Below are 13,644 nucleotides of genomic sequence, written 5' to 3' on the forward strand. Positions count from 1 at the left end.
CAACACCTCATCATCTGCATTTGCTCACTTAGGTACTTGTGCTTCTGCAAATCATGCTATTGTTTCATGTAATCATAAAATCCCTTGGATTATTAATTGTGGTGCATCAGACCATATGACTAGTATATCTAACATCTTTTGTTCATATCAACTCCTCTCGAATAGAGAGAAGATATCCCTTGCTGATGGGTCTCTTGCTCCCATCTCTGGCAAAGGAGATATCAAAGCCTCTAACACTCTTGTCTTATCCTTTGTTCTTCATGTCCCCAAGCTCAAATACCAACCTTTCATCTGTTAGTAGCTTGACTAAATCCATGAACTGTAGCATAACCTTTTTTCCTACTCGTGTTTTTCAGGACCTGAAATCTCAGAGGACGATTGGGAGTGATGAATATCCATATGAGTTGGGCATGATGAATATCTACTCCCAACTTGAGGGAGAGTGTAGAGATACAGTTATTTAGTGTGTGGTCCCACTACTTGTTATTTTTTCTGTTAATGATTTATTATTATTTGTTAGTGCTCTCTCTTATATAGACAGCTGGGGTATTCCTCTCTCTGTACTCTTTTATTTGATTAATATAAAAACCAACTCATTGGGGTGTCAGGACCATCAGAACCTGCACTCCTTTCTTCATCCTCTCTATCTTTTTTCACCTTTCTGCTTTTTTTTATTACAGAATACAGATCTGATATCATTGACTACTGTCAACTATTTTCTATAAGAATTTGATAGTTAAGACTTGCCTCTTATCTTTAGAAGGAACTTTGTTTGCAAGCCTAGCTGTTTGTGCAGAAGCATCTGCAGATGCAGCCTCCGGAGTTGCTCTCAGAATCTCACATATGAGTTGCTGGCATTCACTCTTTCGTGCAAAATAAATACATAAAATTTAGAGAGTAAAAAAGGAACATGAACTCAATAAACTTCCAATTCAGGAGAAAGAAATACAGTGAAAAACTTAAGGCGGACAAGATACCTGCAACACAGTCAGGGAAGACCCAACGCTGTACCCCCCAGTGATTTGGGATGTTTCAGAATCAGGGTTCCAGTTCATGTCTCCAGTTAGTGAATCATGAGTGGTTGTGTCACTATGTTGTGCCGATTTGGATTCCAAAAGCTCACCAACAATAACATGGTTCTCTGAACATTTTACAGTAGTAAAGTTTAGTTCACAAAAAAATGAATTAAAGTTGGTGCAAAATCATGTCATAATATCTCACCAAGAATCCGAATGATAATGTCTAATATTGAGTCAAGAAGTTCTTTGGCTGCAGCCTGTGCTGCTCCTGTAGGAGCCATTGCCAGTGAGACTGGACTAACCGCCAAGAGCTTTGCAGCCTCCAATGTTCCATTTTGATGCTTCTGTTTCTGTAATGGGTAGCTTTCCAACTGTTCTTTCAAGTAATGTAAGCCTGAATTAACAGTTCCAGCACTGTGGGAAACACCAGAGCTTGATGAACTTATAGTCAGAGCATGTGCTTTTATTTTTGATGTGATAATATCACGAATTGTAGGGCGTAACCTTTTGCTGTTTCACAGTAAAATCATTAAGATTCAAGAGAGAAACTAGCATTAAATATAAGGTAATAGATATGTATCTAATAGACACAAATAGAATGCTAGTGTCAACCTAAAAAATTAGAAAAGAATAGTCTAACAAAAGCATTAAATAGTCTCAAGTATAAGCAGATAATATACAAGAACACATAACAACACTGTTGCAAAGATCACCAGAGTTAAACTACATCCGAATAAACAAAATATATCAACATACACTGGGAACTTCATGAAAGTATCATTTTGTTTCTACAAAGAACAAAGAGATCAGCTCTACACAAAACTACTATTTTCTTTACATAACCATAAACTAATTTAATTTTTTTTTTCTATCATAGAAGATAGAAGCAATTTTTTAAAGAAAAGGAGAGCATAACTCCACCAATTTTAGCTTGAGGAGCTTAGGGAAATGCAGTTGTCAACAGAGAAATGTACAAGGGTATTTCTATGAAATTTCATATCCGCTTCTATGAAATTTCAACTTTGGTTTAGCTATGTTGATTGAGGAACAGAGGATGAGGAATAGAGGATGAAGATGAGGAACAGGAAAATAGTAGGTTCAATCGGCCAAAAGACCTTTGACATGGAACTACTCTCAGGTGACAAAGAGGAACTGCTCGAGGTGACAGAAAAGTGCAGAGGTTCTCGGACAAAGCTAGTCCTTTCCTTGGAAAGAAGTAAAGTGGTGGAGAAATTTCATTCTAAAGGTTGTCAAAAATCAGAGGCGACCACTCCTGGACAAAAAACAAAAAGAAAAGGGAAGAGTTCTAATCCTTCATCAAAAAGAGAACAAATGGGGTAGGTTTATTTGGCTGAGCTGCTGCGAAAATTCTGTCAAGTAGAGAAACATCTGTATTCCAGAAAAACCTTCTAACGAAGGCTGGGAAAACTTTGCCAATTTGTTAAATGCTTACATCCCTCAAAAGAGATTCCTAACCCACTCAACCCCACCATGAACATTTCCCCCAACTCGAGAAAAAAAGTAAAATCATAAAAGCTAGAGGTTCCACCTTCATCTCAGTGGCACACCAAGATAAACCATTCGGAAACTGGAAACAGGTGTTTGTCTGCTCTAAACCAGACTCCTTGTCGTGGAGAGAAGTTGAGTTAGGTCTCTTGGAAAATCTTCATGCTAATGAGATCTTAAGTCTCTTTCCATTTGATACCAACAAAGCGGTGGGTTTCGCCCTTTTGAGGAGCTAGTCCTAAGGTGGGTCAATTTAGAAAAAAATTCTTCTGTTTGGAAAACCAGTTTGTCTAGATCGTTGGGCTCCGATGGCAAATGCTGCTCCAGATCGACTAAACTTCCTTGGATGGGTAAAAATACATGGCTTCCCTTCCATCTTTGGACCGAAGAAGTGTTTACCCTAATCGGAAACTTGTGTGGAGGTCCCGTGGAGATCAACAGCAAAACAACAAATCTTCAAGCCCTGAACTTTGCTTGCATAAAAGTGAAGAGTCGTAGAGTTCATTCAATCCCTCGGTCGATCCCTCTTCTGGATAGAAAAGTCTGGTTTTATGCCTCAGTAGAACTGGAGAAGATGACCGAGTCTCTTGCTCTTCCAGCCAAGTCAACTCGTCGTTCTCTCCTTGGTGAAGTGCCAAACCTTCCTGTACATGCAAAGAACCACCTCACGAAATTTTCCTAGGCCAGAAGGTAACCTCTTGATAGGAAGTCATATTAAAAGATCCCTTTCTTGACCTCAAAAAAAGAAGAGCCAAAAAAGCAGGGCAGGACCTGCCACTTGCTCTAAATCTGTTCAAATTTCAAACAGATCGCTAGAAGTGGGCCCTTTTCCTGATGAGAGTCCTTTTAAATCTGGAAAGAATACAAAAGTATCCCTATGTGGTCCACAGAAAGAATTGAGCGTGCAAAGCCCACCAGAGATGCCAACGTTCTCTTCAGATCTGATTCCAGAAAACCCTCCTAGCTCTGGAAAACATCAGAAAGAAATTCACAGACCTTCCTCTCCAGAAAGCTCAAGCTTCTCGTCAATTTTTGAGGGTTATGTCTCAGAAGTTGATGAAGAAACGAGCCCTTATGTCTCAGAGGCCGAATCAGATCCAAGGGAAGCAGTGCTTTCAAGAGTCTCAAAGAACCATTCAACCTAAAAGATTAAGCTGTTAGGTGAGGTCCTTGAATAGGTTGATATTCTATAACACTCCCCCTCACAAGGAAGTCCATTGGGCTTGAAGCATGAACAAGCACAGACCCACCCATACCTTGTGCTGAAACTTATTTAATTATAATGGGGGTAACGAGGATCGAACACTAGACCACTTGGTCAAAATGTATCTGATACCATATCAAAGAACCATTCAACCTAAAAGCTTAAGCTGTTAGGTGAGGTCCTTGAATAGGTTGATATTCTCTAACAAAGAGCAAAAGAACTTTTCAATGGCAAGGAAGAGTGGGGGAGTGTAGAGTTGCATGAACGGATGCACCTAGTTAATCGGATTATGGGAAGGACTGCGATCCATCAAACCTTGAGAAGGACCAAGGATGAGACTCACCTTCTAGAGTTTCCCTCCCCTGTTCTCCTTTGTCGCCTTTTCCACAATCAGTTTTGTCAGCTAATCCTTCGTCTCACAGTGTCTTCTCTTCTGGCTTTTCAGGTTTGAATGGTGTGCTCTCTCAACCGAGTGTCAACCCAAATCATAAAGGAAAGTCGGGAAGTAGTTCTGCTTGCTTAAATAGTCACGCAAGAGGCGAGCAACTGGAAGAAGGTACCCTAGACATGGCAAGGAAATTGGGGTTAAGTGGAGAAAAGGAAACCTCTCTCATTAAGGGACAAAAGATTGGAAGTTGCAGCAACGGGAATCCTGCCACAGGGAAGTGTGGAAAAAGGAGTTCAAAAAGAGAATTGAAGAGACTCCAATGGGGTTTAACTGATAACAAAATTTCTGGATCTAGGTCAGATAAGGGAAAATCAGTATCTAGAGCAAAATGAAGCTTTTAAGTTGGAACATAAGAGGTTCTGGAATTCGGGGAATTCGGGGAAAGAATTGGGCGGTTCTTCCTGCTGTTGGGGGGAATCATCTTGGCCTGGAATGAAGAGGAAAGTTCTGGTATTGAGATAGACAAAGGAGTATATACTATTTCTGTTATCTTCACTAACAAATCCGATGGTTTTAATTGGATTTTGATGGGAGTGTATGGGCCAAACAATCCTTCAGATAGACAAAATTTGTGGGATGAGTTGGACTTGCTGCATGAATACGATAATATTCCTTGGATCATAGGGGGTGACTTCAATGTCAGAAGATTCTCCCAGGAAAGTTCCAACAGAAGATTAGTGACCAGAAGTATGAAGGATTTCTCAATATTTATTTCCAGGCGTAATCTTTTTGATCTCCCTCACCAAAATGGTGCAGACTTGATAGATTCTTGGTTTCTCCAGACTGGGTAGAGAATTTTCCAGATCTCATTCAAGAAATTAGACCTCGCTGTACTTCAGACGACAGGCCCCTAGTCTTGCGGACAGACAAGATTCCAAAAGGAAAAGTCCCGTTTAGACTAGAAAAAGTTTGGACATTGCACAAGGAATTCCATAAGAAAGTGGCTTCCTGGTGGGAGGAAAGCAAAGTAGAAGGTTGGGCAAGTTACAGGTTTCTCCCAAAAATGAAATATGTAAAAAGAAATCCGAAGGCATGGGGAAAAGAAGAGTTTCAATCTTTTATAGAGGAAAAGAGATTGAAACCTGGGAAAAGAACAGTTACGTACCTTGGATGGAGATGGAAAAAGGAGAAGAGAAGTTTTGAGGATTTCCTGGGAAAAGGTTGTTAGAAGGGAAGAAATTTTTTGGAGGCAGAAGAAAAACAGCCTTTTGAGAATAAAGGATTGTTTAGAAAGATGCAAAAGTTCAGAAGATAGTAGAAGAAATCAGAGTTCAAGAGGAGAGAAGAAGAAGAAGAAGGTGGCCACAACTTGGGTTCAGAGAGAGAGATTTTCGAACATAATCTCTTCTCTTACACCTTTAATTCTATTTTATTAAGTTAAACTTTGGTAATTTACAAAGAAGCCCCTAGTTGGGCAGAAAATTAAAAAGACATTGTTAGAGTGAGCCGAATAGGGGTAGTTTAGTAATCTCATGTTAGTTAAGTACTTTGCTTATGTGGCTGTTTTATTAGAGTACTCTGCCCCACACTTAAGTGAGGGCAGTTTAGTCTTTGTAAGTGTAATTAGAACCTAATAAACATAAGGGGGTCGACTGAATGGGAGACTAATCAGTTTCGACTAAACCCTCCTGTTCTCTCTTTCTCTTGTCTTCTTCCTCATCTTCTTCTTCCTTCTTCACTGGTTCGGATTACTGTAGCTGCTCCAAAACATGGTATCAAAGCAAGGTTTCTGACCTGCTTCCACTTGCAAAGCATCTCAGCTGTGTTCTTGATACCCTCTTCTTCGTTTCTGGTTAGTCAATGGAGAGAGCTGGTTCGCCCTAGGTCTGAGACATCACAGCTCATTACTCTCTGCTGCGCACAGTTTTTCTTCATCAAGGAAGGTGATTTCAGCAGTGAATGGTTGGCTGATACTCTCAAAGGAAGGTTGGTTATTTAGTCCTTTTGTGTTGCTGGTATTTCTGGGTAGGAACCCTTCAAGAATCAGTTAGTACTGATTAGAACCTAAAGAACTAGGTTCATTGTTGCCCTAAGAAGGGCTGTGTGTGCAGTAGCCGAATGGTGTAGGGCTGCTGTGAGTTGTTGAGTGGTGTTAGGGCTGCTGTAGGTGGCCGAGTGATGTAAGGTGGAATGCAGTGACCGTGCCAAGCTCCTTGTGGTCGTGTAATGCCCTCTTAAGTGTGCTAAACAAGTCTGAACTGGCCGAGTGGTGTAAGGTGGAATGCAGTGACCTTGCCAAGCTCCTTGTGGTCGTGTAATGCCCTCTTAAGTGTGTTAAACAAATCTGAACTGGGTGTAGCAGTTTGACTGTGTTGCGGTGTTTGTGATGCACAATTTTTTTTTATTATTGAGTGGTTGTAAGAGGGCCTACTGTTGTGTTGTGGTGATTGTGATGCTTATGTGGGTCGTAGGTGTGTGAAGTCAGCAGTAGTGTGAAGAAGAACAAGTGTGTGCTCCCACTGTTGTGTTTAGGGGCTGCAATAGGTACTGAAGTATCAAACTGTGAACAACATCAATCAGCTTGTAGCTGAGAAGTAAAGTTAGAGACAACTGTGAAAGAGTACAATGGCAGCAATAGGAGATGGCTACAATGATCAGAAACCTAGTATAGTAATTTCCTCCGACTACCTAGGGGTACAAATGACATCAATTAAGCTAAAAGGGGAGAACTATGTTCCATGGGCTAAATCAATGGAAGATTTTCTCAAGGCAAAGAAGAAAGTAAGCATGTAAGAGATGAGAAGCCACCGGTTGACTCTCCAAGGTTTGATGATTGGGAGCAAGAAGATGCTCAAATCATGACTTGGCTGTGGAATAGTATGGAACCCAAAATTAGTGCCAATTTCATGTTCCTTGATACGGCTAAAGATATATGGGAGTATGCTAAGAAGCTATATTCTGGACAAGATAACACAACAAGAGTGTATCATCTTTATCAGGAGTATTTTGATTTACAACAAGGAACCAAAACACTAGAAGAGTACTATGCCAGCATGAAGAATATAAGGAATGAACTCAATGTCTATCACCACCTTACTCCAAATATTAAAGTTCAGCAACAGCAAAGGGAGCAACTAGATGTTACAAGATTTTTAGTGGGGCTGAAGTCGGAATATGAACCAGTTAGAGCCCAAATATTGGGGGGCTCTACTCTTCCTACACTTGAGGAAGTATTCTCAAGGATTCGTAGAATTTCTTTGGGACAGACAGAGAACTCCACATAGTCTGATAGATCAGCACTTGTGACAGCTAGAGGGGTTGGACATAGTACAAGAGGGGGAGGTCATGCTCCCCGAGGAGGCCGTGGCAGTTCCATGATTAGTCAGGGTGGTCATGACTCAGGGGGAGGCCGTGGCAGAGGGAAGAATAACTCTACAAGGAAATGTACTCATTGTGGTAGAGAGGGACACACAATGAATTTCTGTTATGATCTACATGGCCCTCCCTCTAAATGGGCTAATCATGCTGTAGCAGGTGAGGTTGATATCAGTGACAGTAAACCGACAGACCGAACTCCTCCCACATCTACATCTACCTCTGGGAGGGATATGGTGAGCGTACCGTGTGATGAGTATGAACGGTTCCTTCAAACTACTTCACAGCATACCACTGCCACACTTGCCCAATCAGGTATTGTTTGCATGTCATCTAAAACCCCTCCCTGGATTATTGACTCTGGAGCCTCAGATCATATGACCGGGACTCCAGGTTCAAGTGCTGAGGAGAATCCAGAAGCTGTACCTCAAATGCCATCAAATTCCTTGGGGGAAGATCATACTCACTCAGGTAACTTGACTCCTAACCTCCCTGTTGCTAATGATCTTGACCTTCCCATTGCCCACAGGAAAGGGGTTAGGTCATGCACCACCAAACACCCCATTTCCAACTTTGTTTCCTATTAGAACATCTCACCTTCATTTCGTGCTTTTCTTACCTCCATTGACAGTATCCCTATTCCCAAGAATGAGGCAGAAGCTCTCTCAGTTTCAGAATGGATGAAGGCCATGAAGGAAGAGATTGATGCTCTTCATAAGAATGGCACATGGGAATTTGTTGATCTCCTAAGGGAAAGGATCCAGTTGGATGTAAATGGGTGTTCACTGTTAAGCATGGGGCTGATGGAACCGTGGAGAGGTATAAAGCTTGTTTAGTGGCAAAGGGTTTCACTCAAGTATATGAGGTTTGCAGAAAACTTTGCTCCTGTTTCCAAAATGAACTCTATTAGAGTCCTTTTCTCTCTTGCTGCCAATCTGAATTGGGATTTACATCAGCTCGACATCAAGAATGCCTTCTTGAATGGTGACCTTGAAGAGGAAGTTTATATGGTTCAACCCCCTGGTTTTTTGGCTCAAGGAAGTGAACAAAAGGTGTGTAAGTTGAAGAAGTCTTTATATGGGCTGAAGCAATCACCAAGGGCTTGGTTCAGCAGATTTCATACTGTAGTTCAGGAGAGGGGATACAAGCAATGTCAGTCAGATCACACACTGTTTGTAAAAAGAGTAGAAGGTCTAATGGCTGCCCTAATAGTATACGTGGATGACATACTGTGGTCCCCACCTCCTATCTAACAACTAACATAAAACATCTATTCAGAAAAACATCATAAAACTAATTAATCTTCAACTGATTACCTTGCTACAAATTAAAGTACTCTTAGTAAAGTTGATATACTCAGATAGTGTTATCTTGTCTAGAGTAAAGCTTCTTTGCATGGGTTCCATACTATTCTAAGAACTTAAAATTCACACTAATCTTGGGTTCCATACTATTCTACAATCAGGTCATAATTTGTGCATCTTCTTGTTCCCACTCAGTGTACCCCTGAGAATCAACTAATGGGTTTTCCTCTCACATGCATCACCTTCTTCTTATCCCTAAGAAAGACTTCTATAGATTTATTCCAAGGCACATAATTCTCACAATTCAGTTTAATAGAGGTCATCTGCACACTAAGATAATTAGAGGGAATCATAACACTAGATTTGTATTCACTGTTGTCTCCCATAGATACCCTAAAAAAGCTCCACTCACTAGTAATTCACCAAAAGCACATACCACTAGGTCTGCAACTGATCATTACTTGTTTCACACTGTATCACCCATATAACCCACTTATTTAAACTTCACAAATCAATCCTGCACTAATCTGTTCACCATACCACCTGAAACTGCCACCTTCGATCCATCGATTAGAGTGTTTCTATAAACCACAAGAAGAAGCTAGTAGAATAGTTTGTACGACACCATTCCCCCTATGGAATGGTAAAAAGCTCAATCTGAATCACTTGCATGTTTGAGGAGCAGAAGCCAAACTATATAAACGATTACAGAAGTTGGATTTCAGAATAATAAGTTGTTAGATACTCTAAGAGATCCAAGGGGTATAGATTTTATTTTCCACCATTACCAATCCAGATTGTAGAAATAGGAGTTGTTAGATACACTCTCTTGCAGAAGCTGTTGACAATTCACTATGGAAGTACCATTAAAGAAGTCCCAAAGGGTAAGAAGATCAGCCATCTTCATGGACTTTATTTGTTATCTACAAGAATGCGGGTTTGATGTTGGTACTAGAAATGATTCAGTCACATACGAGGAAACTATCAGATTCCTACATTCATTTAAATGGCAATATTGAAAGGTTCTAAGTCTAGTTCAGCTGCCAGAGGTGATGACATTAGCAGTCAAACAAAGTAGCAACGACCAGAATTTGATCTAGGGTTTCTTCTGGTACAAAGTTATCAATAAATTTGGTAATTCTTAGTAAGGTTGAGATGTGGACAAGAAGAAGAGGAGGATGAAAAGTGGGGGAATGTTTGGGGCACCAAAAATATCAAGCATGTCCCACTCAATTATCATTTATTCTATGTACACAAATCACACTTAAACCCTTGAATAGAATAAATAAATTACCCTTACACTAACAAGTGCACTCTCAACATCTTGTAATACAATAGCAGCTCTCGAACGTCCAAACAGTACTGCAGAAAATATATAGGCTCCATTTGGAAGAACAAAAAATGAGCAGTGTTGGGCAGTCAAGAAATAACATGTCCTGAAAATGAGTGTGTCAGAAATGTGTATGCTGAGATGGATGAGTGGAAAACTAGAGAGAATAGGACAAGAAATGAAGTCATTCATAGGAACTCATGACTCAGAAGTAGCTACAATAGGTGATAAAATGAGAAAAAGTAGACTAAGATGGTTTGGCCATGTGAATTGAAGACCATAAGAATCACCTGTAAGCAGTGATTTGTTACAAGCTGAAAAGGCTAGAAGGGCAAGGGGTAAACCAAAAAAGACATGGGCATAAGTAGTAAGAAATGATTTTAAGCACAAATAATTTAATAATGGATATGACATTAAATAGAACAGACAAGCGAAACAGGATTTATGTAGCCAACCCCACATGGTTGGGATAAGGTTTGGATGATGATGATGATGATGATTTGGCAAAACGAAAAATGAAGGGAAAGAAATTATTTCCTGGAAAATGATCTTTTACATTGTTTGCTTGCATGTAAAATGGATGTGGAAATTTTACAAAACATGAGCATTAAACTACTAATTGTAGGAAAATGGCATTCCTTATAATCTTATGTAAGTAGTTTCCATACATAGGTTGGCCTTCTCAATTCATATCTTGCAACTATAGAAACAAATAATGCATCTAACAAAATTTCTGGGGAAGGTAATATTTTCAAGCAAACAATGTGCCCAGCAAAAAAAAGGTAAAAGATGGAACAAAAACAAGTGTGTTAAGGCATTAATCGGTAAACAATGAAAAACATTAGAAAGTAAAGAACTATAGGATGCTGTTGCTGGAACCGACTCCAGGAAAAGACCAAAAAGTTGCTTCAAATACAATCCAGTATGTATGTAACTCAAAAAATATACCATATTATATCACCAGTAGCCGCAATTTTTCCCAGCATGCTAAGACATTCAACCATGGTATACAAATACTTCACATGGAGAGCAGCATCACTTTTTTTAATTGCTTCCTACATACAAGTTTAGAATATCAATGCTCAGTTCATACATAATACAAGAGAAACTCACACCAATAGAATTTGATATTATTTAAATACATTATGGAGCACATACAATAAATTCATTAGGAGTGGAACATGATAGCCATATTGGAATTTGATGTGAAACAGATTTGTTGTCCTTGACATTACCACCACCAACCCTTGTAGATGCAATGCCATCCAAGGCAGCCCCGTCAAGTATTTCAAAAGCATTGTCATCATCATGACCATCAAATGATAAACTGAAAGTGAATTTTCAAAGTCAAATACAAATCATCAAATTTTAAGACATAAAATATACATGTCAAAGCCAAATATACATCATTAGGAACAAAACCAAATTTAGGAAGATTTGTGGGTGAGGGAAACTCATTTGATGGAGTGCTTTCCAAAACTTTTCTCTATTTCTTCTTACAAGTCAGAACCTGTCTCCAAATTCACCAATAATTCTGTCCATGGGGTTGCTTGTGACACTGATTTTAGGAGGGATTTGGTAACACATTAGGTCATTAACCCATTGAAGGCTTTTGAATGTGTCTAAACACACCACTAACACCTGCCATTCCTGGGTTTCCTAAATAGTTCCCATCAAAATTCAACTTGATTTTATTACTAGCTGGGGGCTTCCACTCCATCACCTTTTTTTTTCCTTTTACCTTAGAATAGTGTGCCACTTCATTCCACGTTCTTAATATGTCAGCCACTGTAAAGTTTTGGAAGATCTCTAATGTTTTTATCCAGTGTGCAACTTTTATCTTTATAGTTTTGACAATTTCTTCCTTTACCTGTGCTTCTCATTGAATTTCTTGTGTTTCTTTCAGCCCAAATAGTCCACACCACCACTGCCCTAACTGATTTCCACATCACTCTCTCTCTTTTCGTTGGCTGCCTTAAAAATTTAGGCTGAAGAACCTCACTACATCCTGAGGAGTGGTCCACCTACACCCAAAGAGAGAGCAAAAAGATTCCCATACAAATAGCACAAGACAATAACGCAATAAATGGGATAGGGGTTCATCATTTGCAAAACAAAGACAATACACATGAGGAGAGAGGCATTTGTTTGGCCTCCTTTTTTGAATCATGTCAAAAGTGTTCACCTTACCTAGAAAAACCTCCCAACACAATGCCTGAACTTTGGGTAGAATGGGCTTACTCCAAATCTCTTTTACTGGGAAGTTGTCCCCTCCTATAGGAGGTTGCACAAGGGTATTGAAGAAAGAACCCCAAGTGAAGATACCAATACAAGTGGTAGACCAAACTCTGGTGTCCTCCACAGTTTGAACCAAAAAGCTAATGTAAGTTTGTCTATCAGTTGAATAAGGGCCTCACACTCGTTATCCCTCAATCCCCTCCTAAACCCAAAATCCTAACTTAAAACCTGATGAAGAAAAGGTTACAAAATGTGAGATAGGTTGAAAGTTATAGTCTGACATTGAATAAAGGTCAGGGTAAATAGAACTAAGGGGAGCTTCAGTTAGCCAAAGGTCTTTCCAAAAGAGTACCCTAGATCCACATCCCACATCAAACCAGGTAAGATTGATAAAAGTTGGATATACCTCTTGAATTGCTTTCTGTAGAGAACACTGATGTGTAGTTATTTGTTTCAGTTATAGTAGTGTCAGTTTGAGTCAGTTTGTTAATTCAGTTGTTATTTATTTCAGCTTTTATTTACTTTATTTATTATGTAAGTACTAAGGGCAGATGTGTCCTTTCCATTGTGTACTAAACATAACCTATAAATAATAAGAAAGTGGCGGCGGCAGATCTGTTAGAATCTGTTCCTCCTTTCAACCACTTGTGTTCTCCTGTTTCTCTTCTATTCTCTCTCCTTTCTCTCACTTTTCTTTTGTTTTATAAACCTAAAACCTATTAGGATTCAAGACTGATTACAGTCTTGATCTTCTACTTGGTATCAGAGCCTATCTAGGGCATCTCATGTGTGTCTAGTCCAGCCGACCACATGAGGACTAGCTAGGGCAGAAAGCTTTGAAGAAGTATTCGGTGGATGAATCTTGGAGATTACCAGGAGAGGTTCGCAGTAGTTGAAGACTTGCCGCGGCTTGCAGAAGAGTTGGTAATAAGGAAGAAGCAGCGAAGGTTAGGGTTCAGGTAACCCTAGAAGACAGTAAACCGAAGTACGTAAGTAATTTTTTTTTATTGAGTTTTAGAGACTGCAATCAGTCAAGATAGGTTGGACCTGTCTAGGAGGGGCCAAACTATGTTTAAGTTTGTTTCTAGGGTTTGATTGTTGGGCCGAACCCCCCCCCTCTCTCAGAGGTGATTAGTTTTTAGGGTTTCATATTTCCCTACGACAAGTCCCACTTGTGCGGACTGCTTGGAGAGTGCAGCTGAGCACTTATTTCAGACCTACAGTTGAAACCCTAATTTTGCTCTCGCAGCAGTGAGCCCCACAGTAGTGATTTCAGAAAA

General features: G+C 39.8%; 1 protein-coding gene across 6 annotated transcripts in view; it reads right to left on the bottom strand.

Annotated features, from left to right (window-relative positions):
• The window catches only part of LOC148864234 (exocyst complex component SEC8-like), a 208,324-nt gene that overhangs the window by 82,298 nt on the left and 112,382 nt on the right, over positions 1 to 13,644 (bottom strand). For all 6 annotated transcript variants that reach the window (XM_088980927.1, XM_088980926.1, XM_088980925.1 and 3 more), the window contains 5 exons: positions 11,285 to 11,453; positions 11,075 to 11,181; positions 1,222 to 1,529; positions 978 to 1,141; positions 748 to 863 (listed from right to left, as the gene is read on the bottom strand). In XM_088980927.1, coding sequence (XP_088837053.1) covers positions 748 to 863; positions 978 to 1,141; positions 1,222 to 1,529; positions 11,075 to 11,181; positions 11,285 to 11,453 — 864 coding nt within the window. The remainder of the gene's footprint in view (positions 1 to 747; positions 864 to 977; positions 1,142 to 1,221; positions 1,530 to 11,074; positions 11,182 to 11,284; positions 11,454 to 13,644) is intronic.

Source organism: Nelumbo lutea, chromosome 3 (assembly GCF_056320005.1).
Source record: "Nelumbo lutea isolate HS-2025 chromosome 3, American lotus-T2T, whole genome shotgun sequence".
Classification (NCBI taxonomy): Eukaryota; Viridiplantae; Streptophyta; class Magnoliopsida; order Proteales; family Nelumbonaceae; genus Nelumbo; species Nelumbo lutea.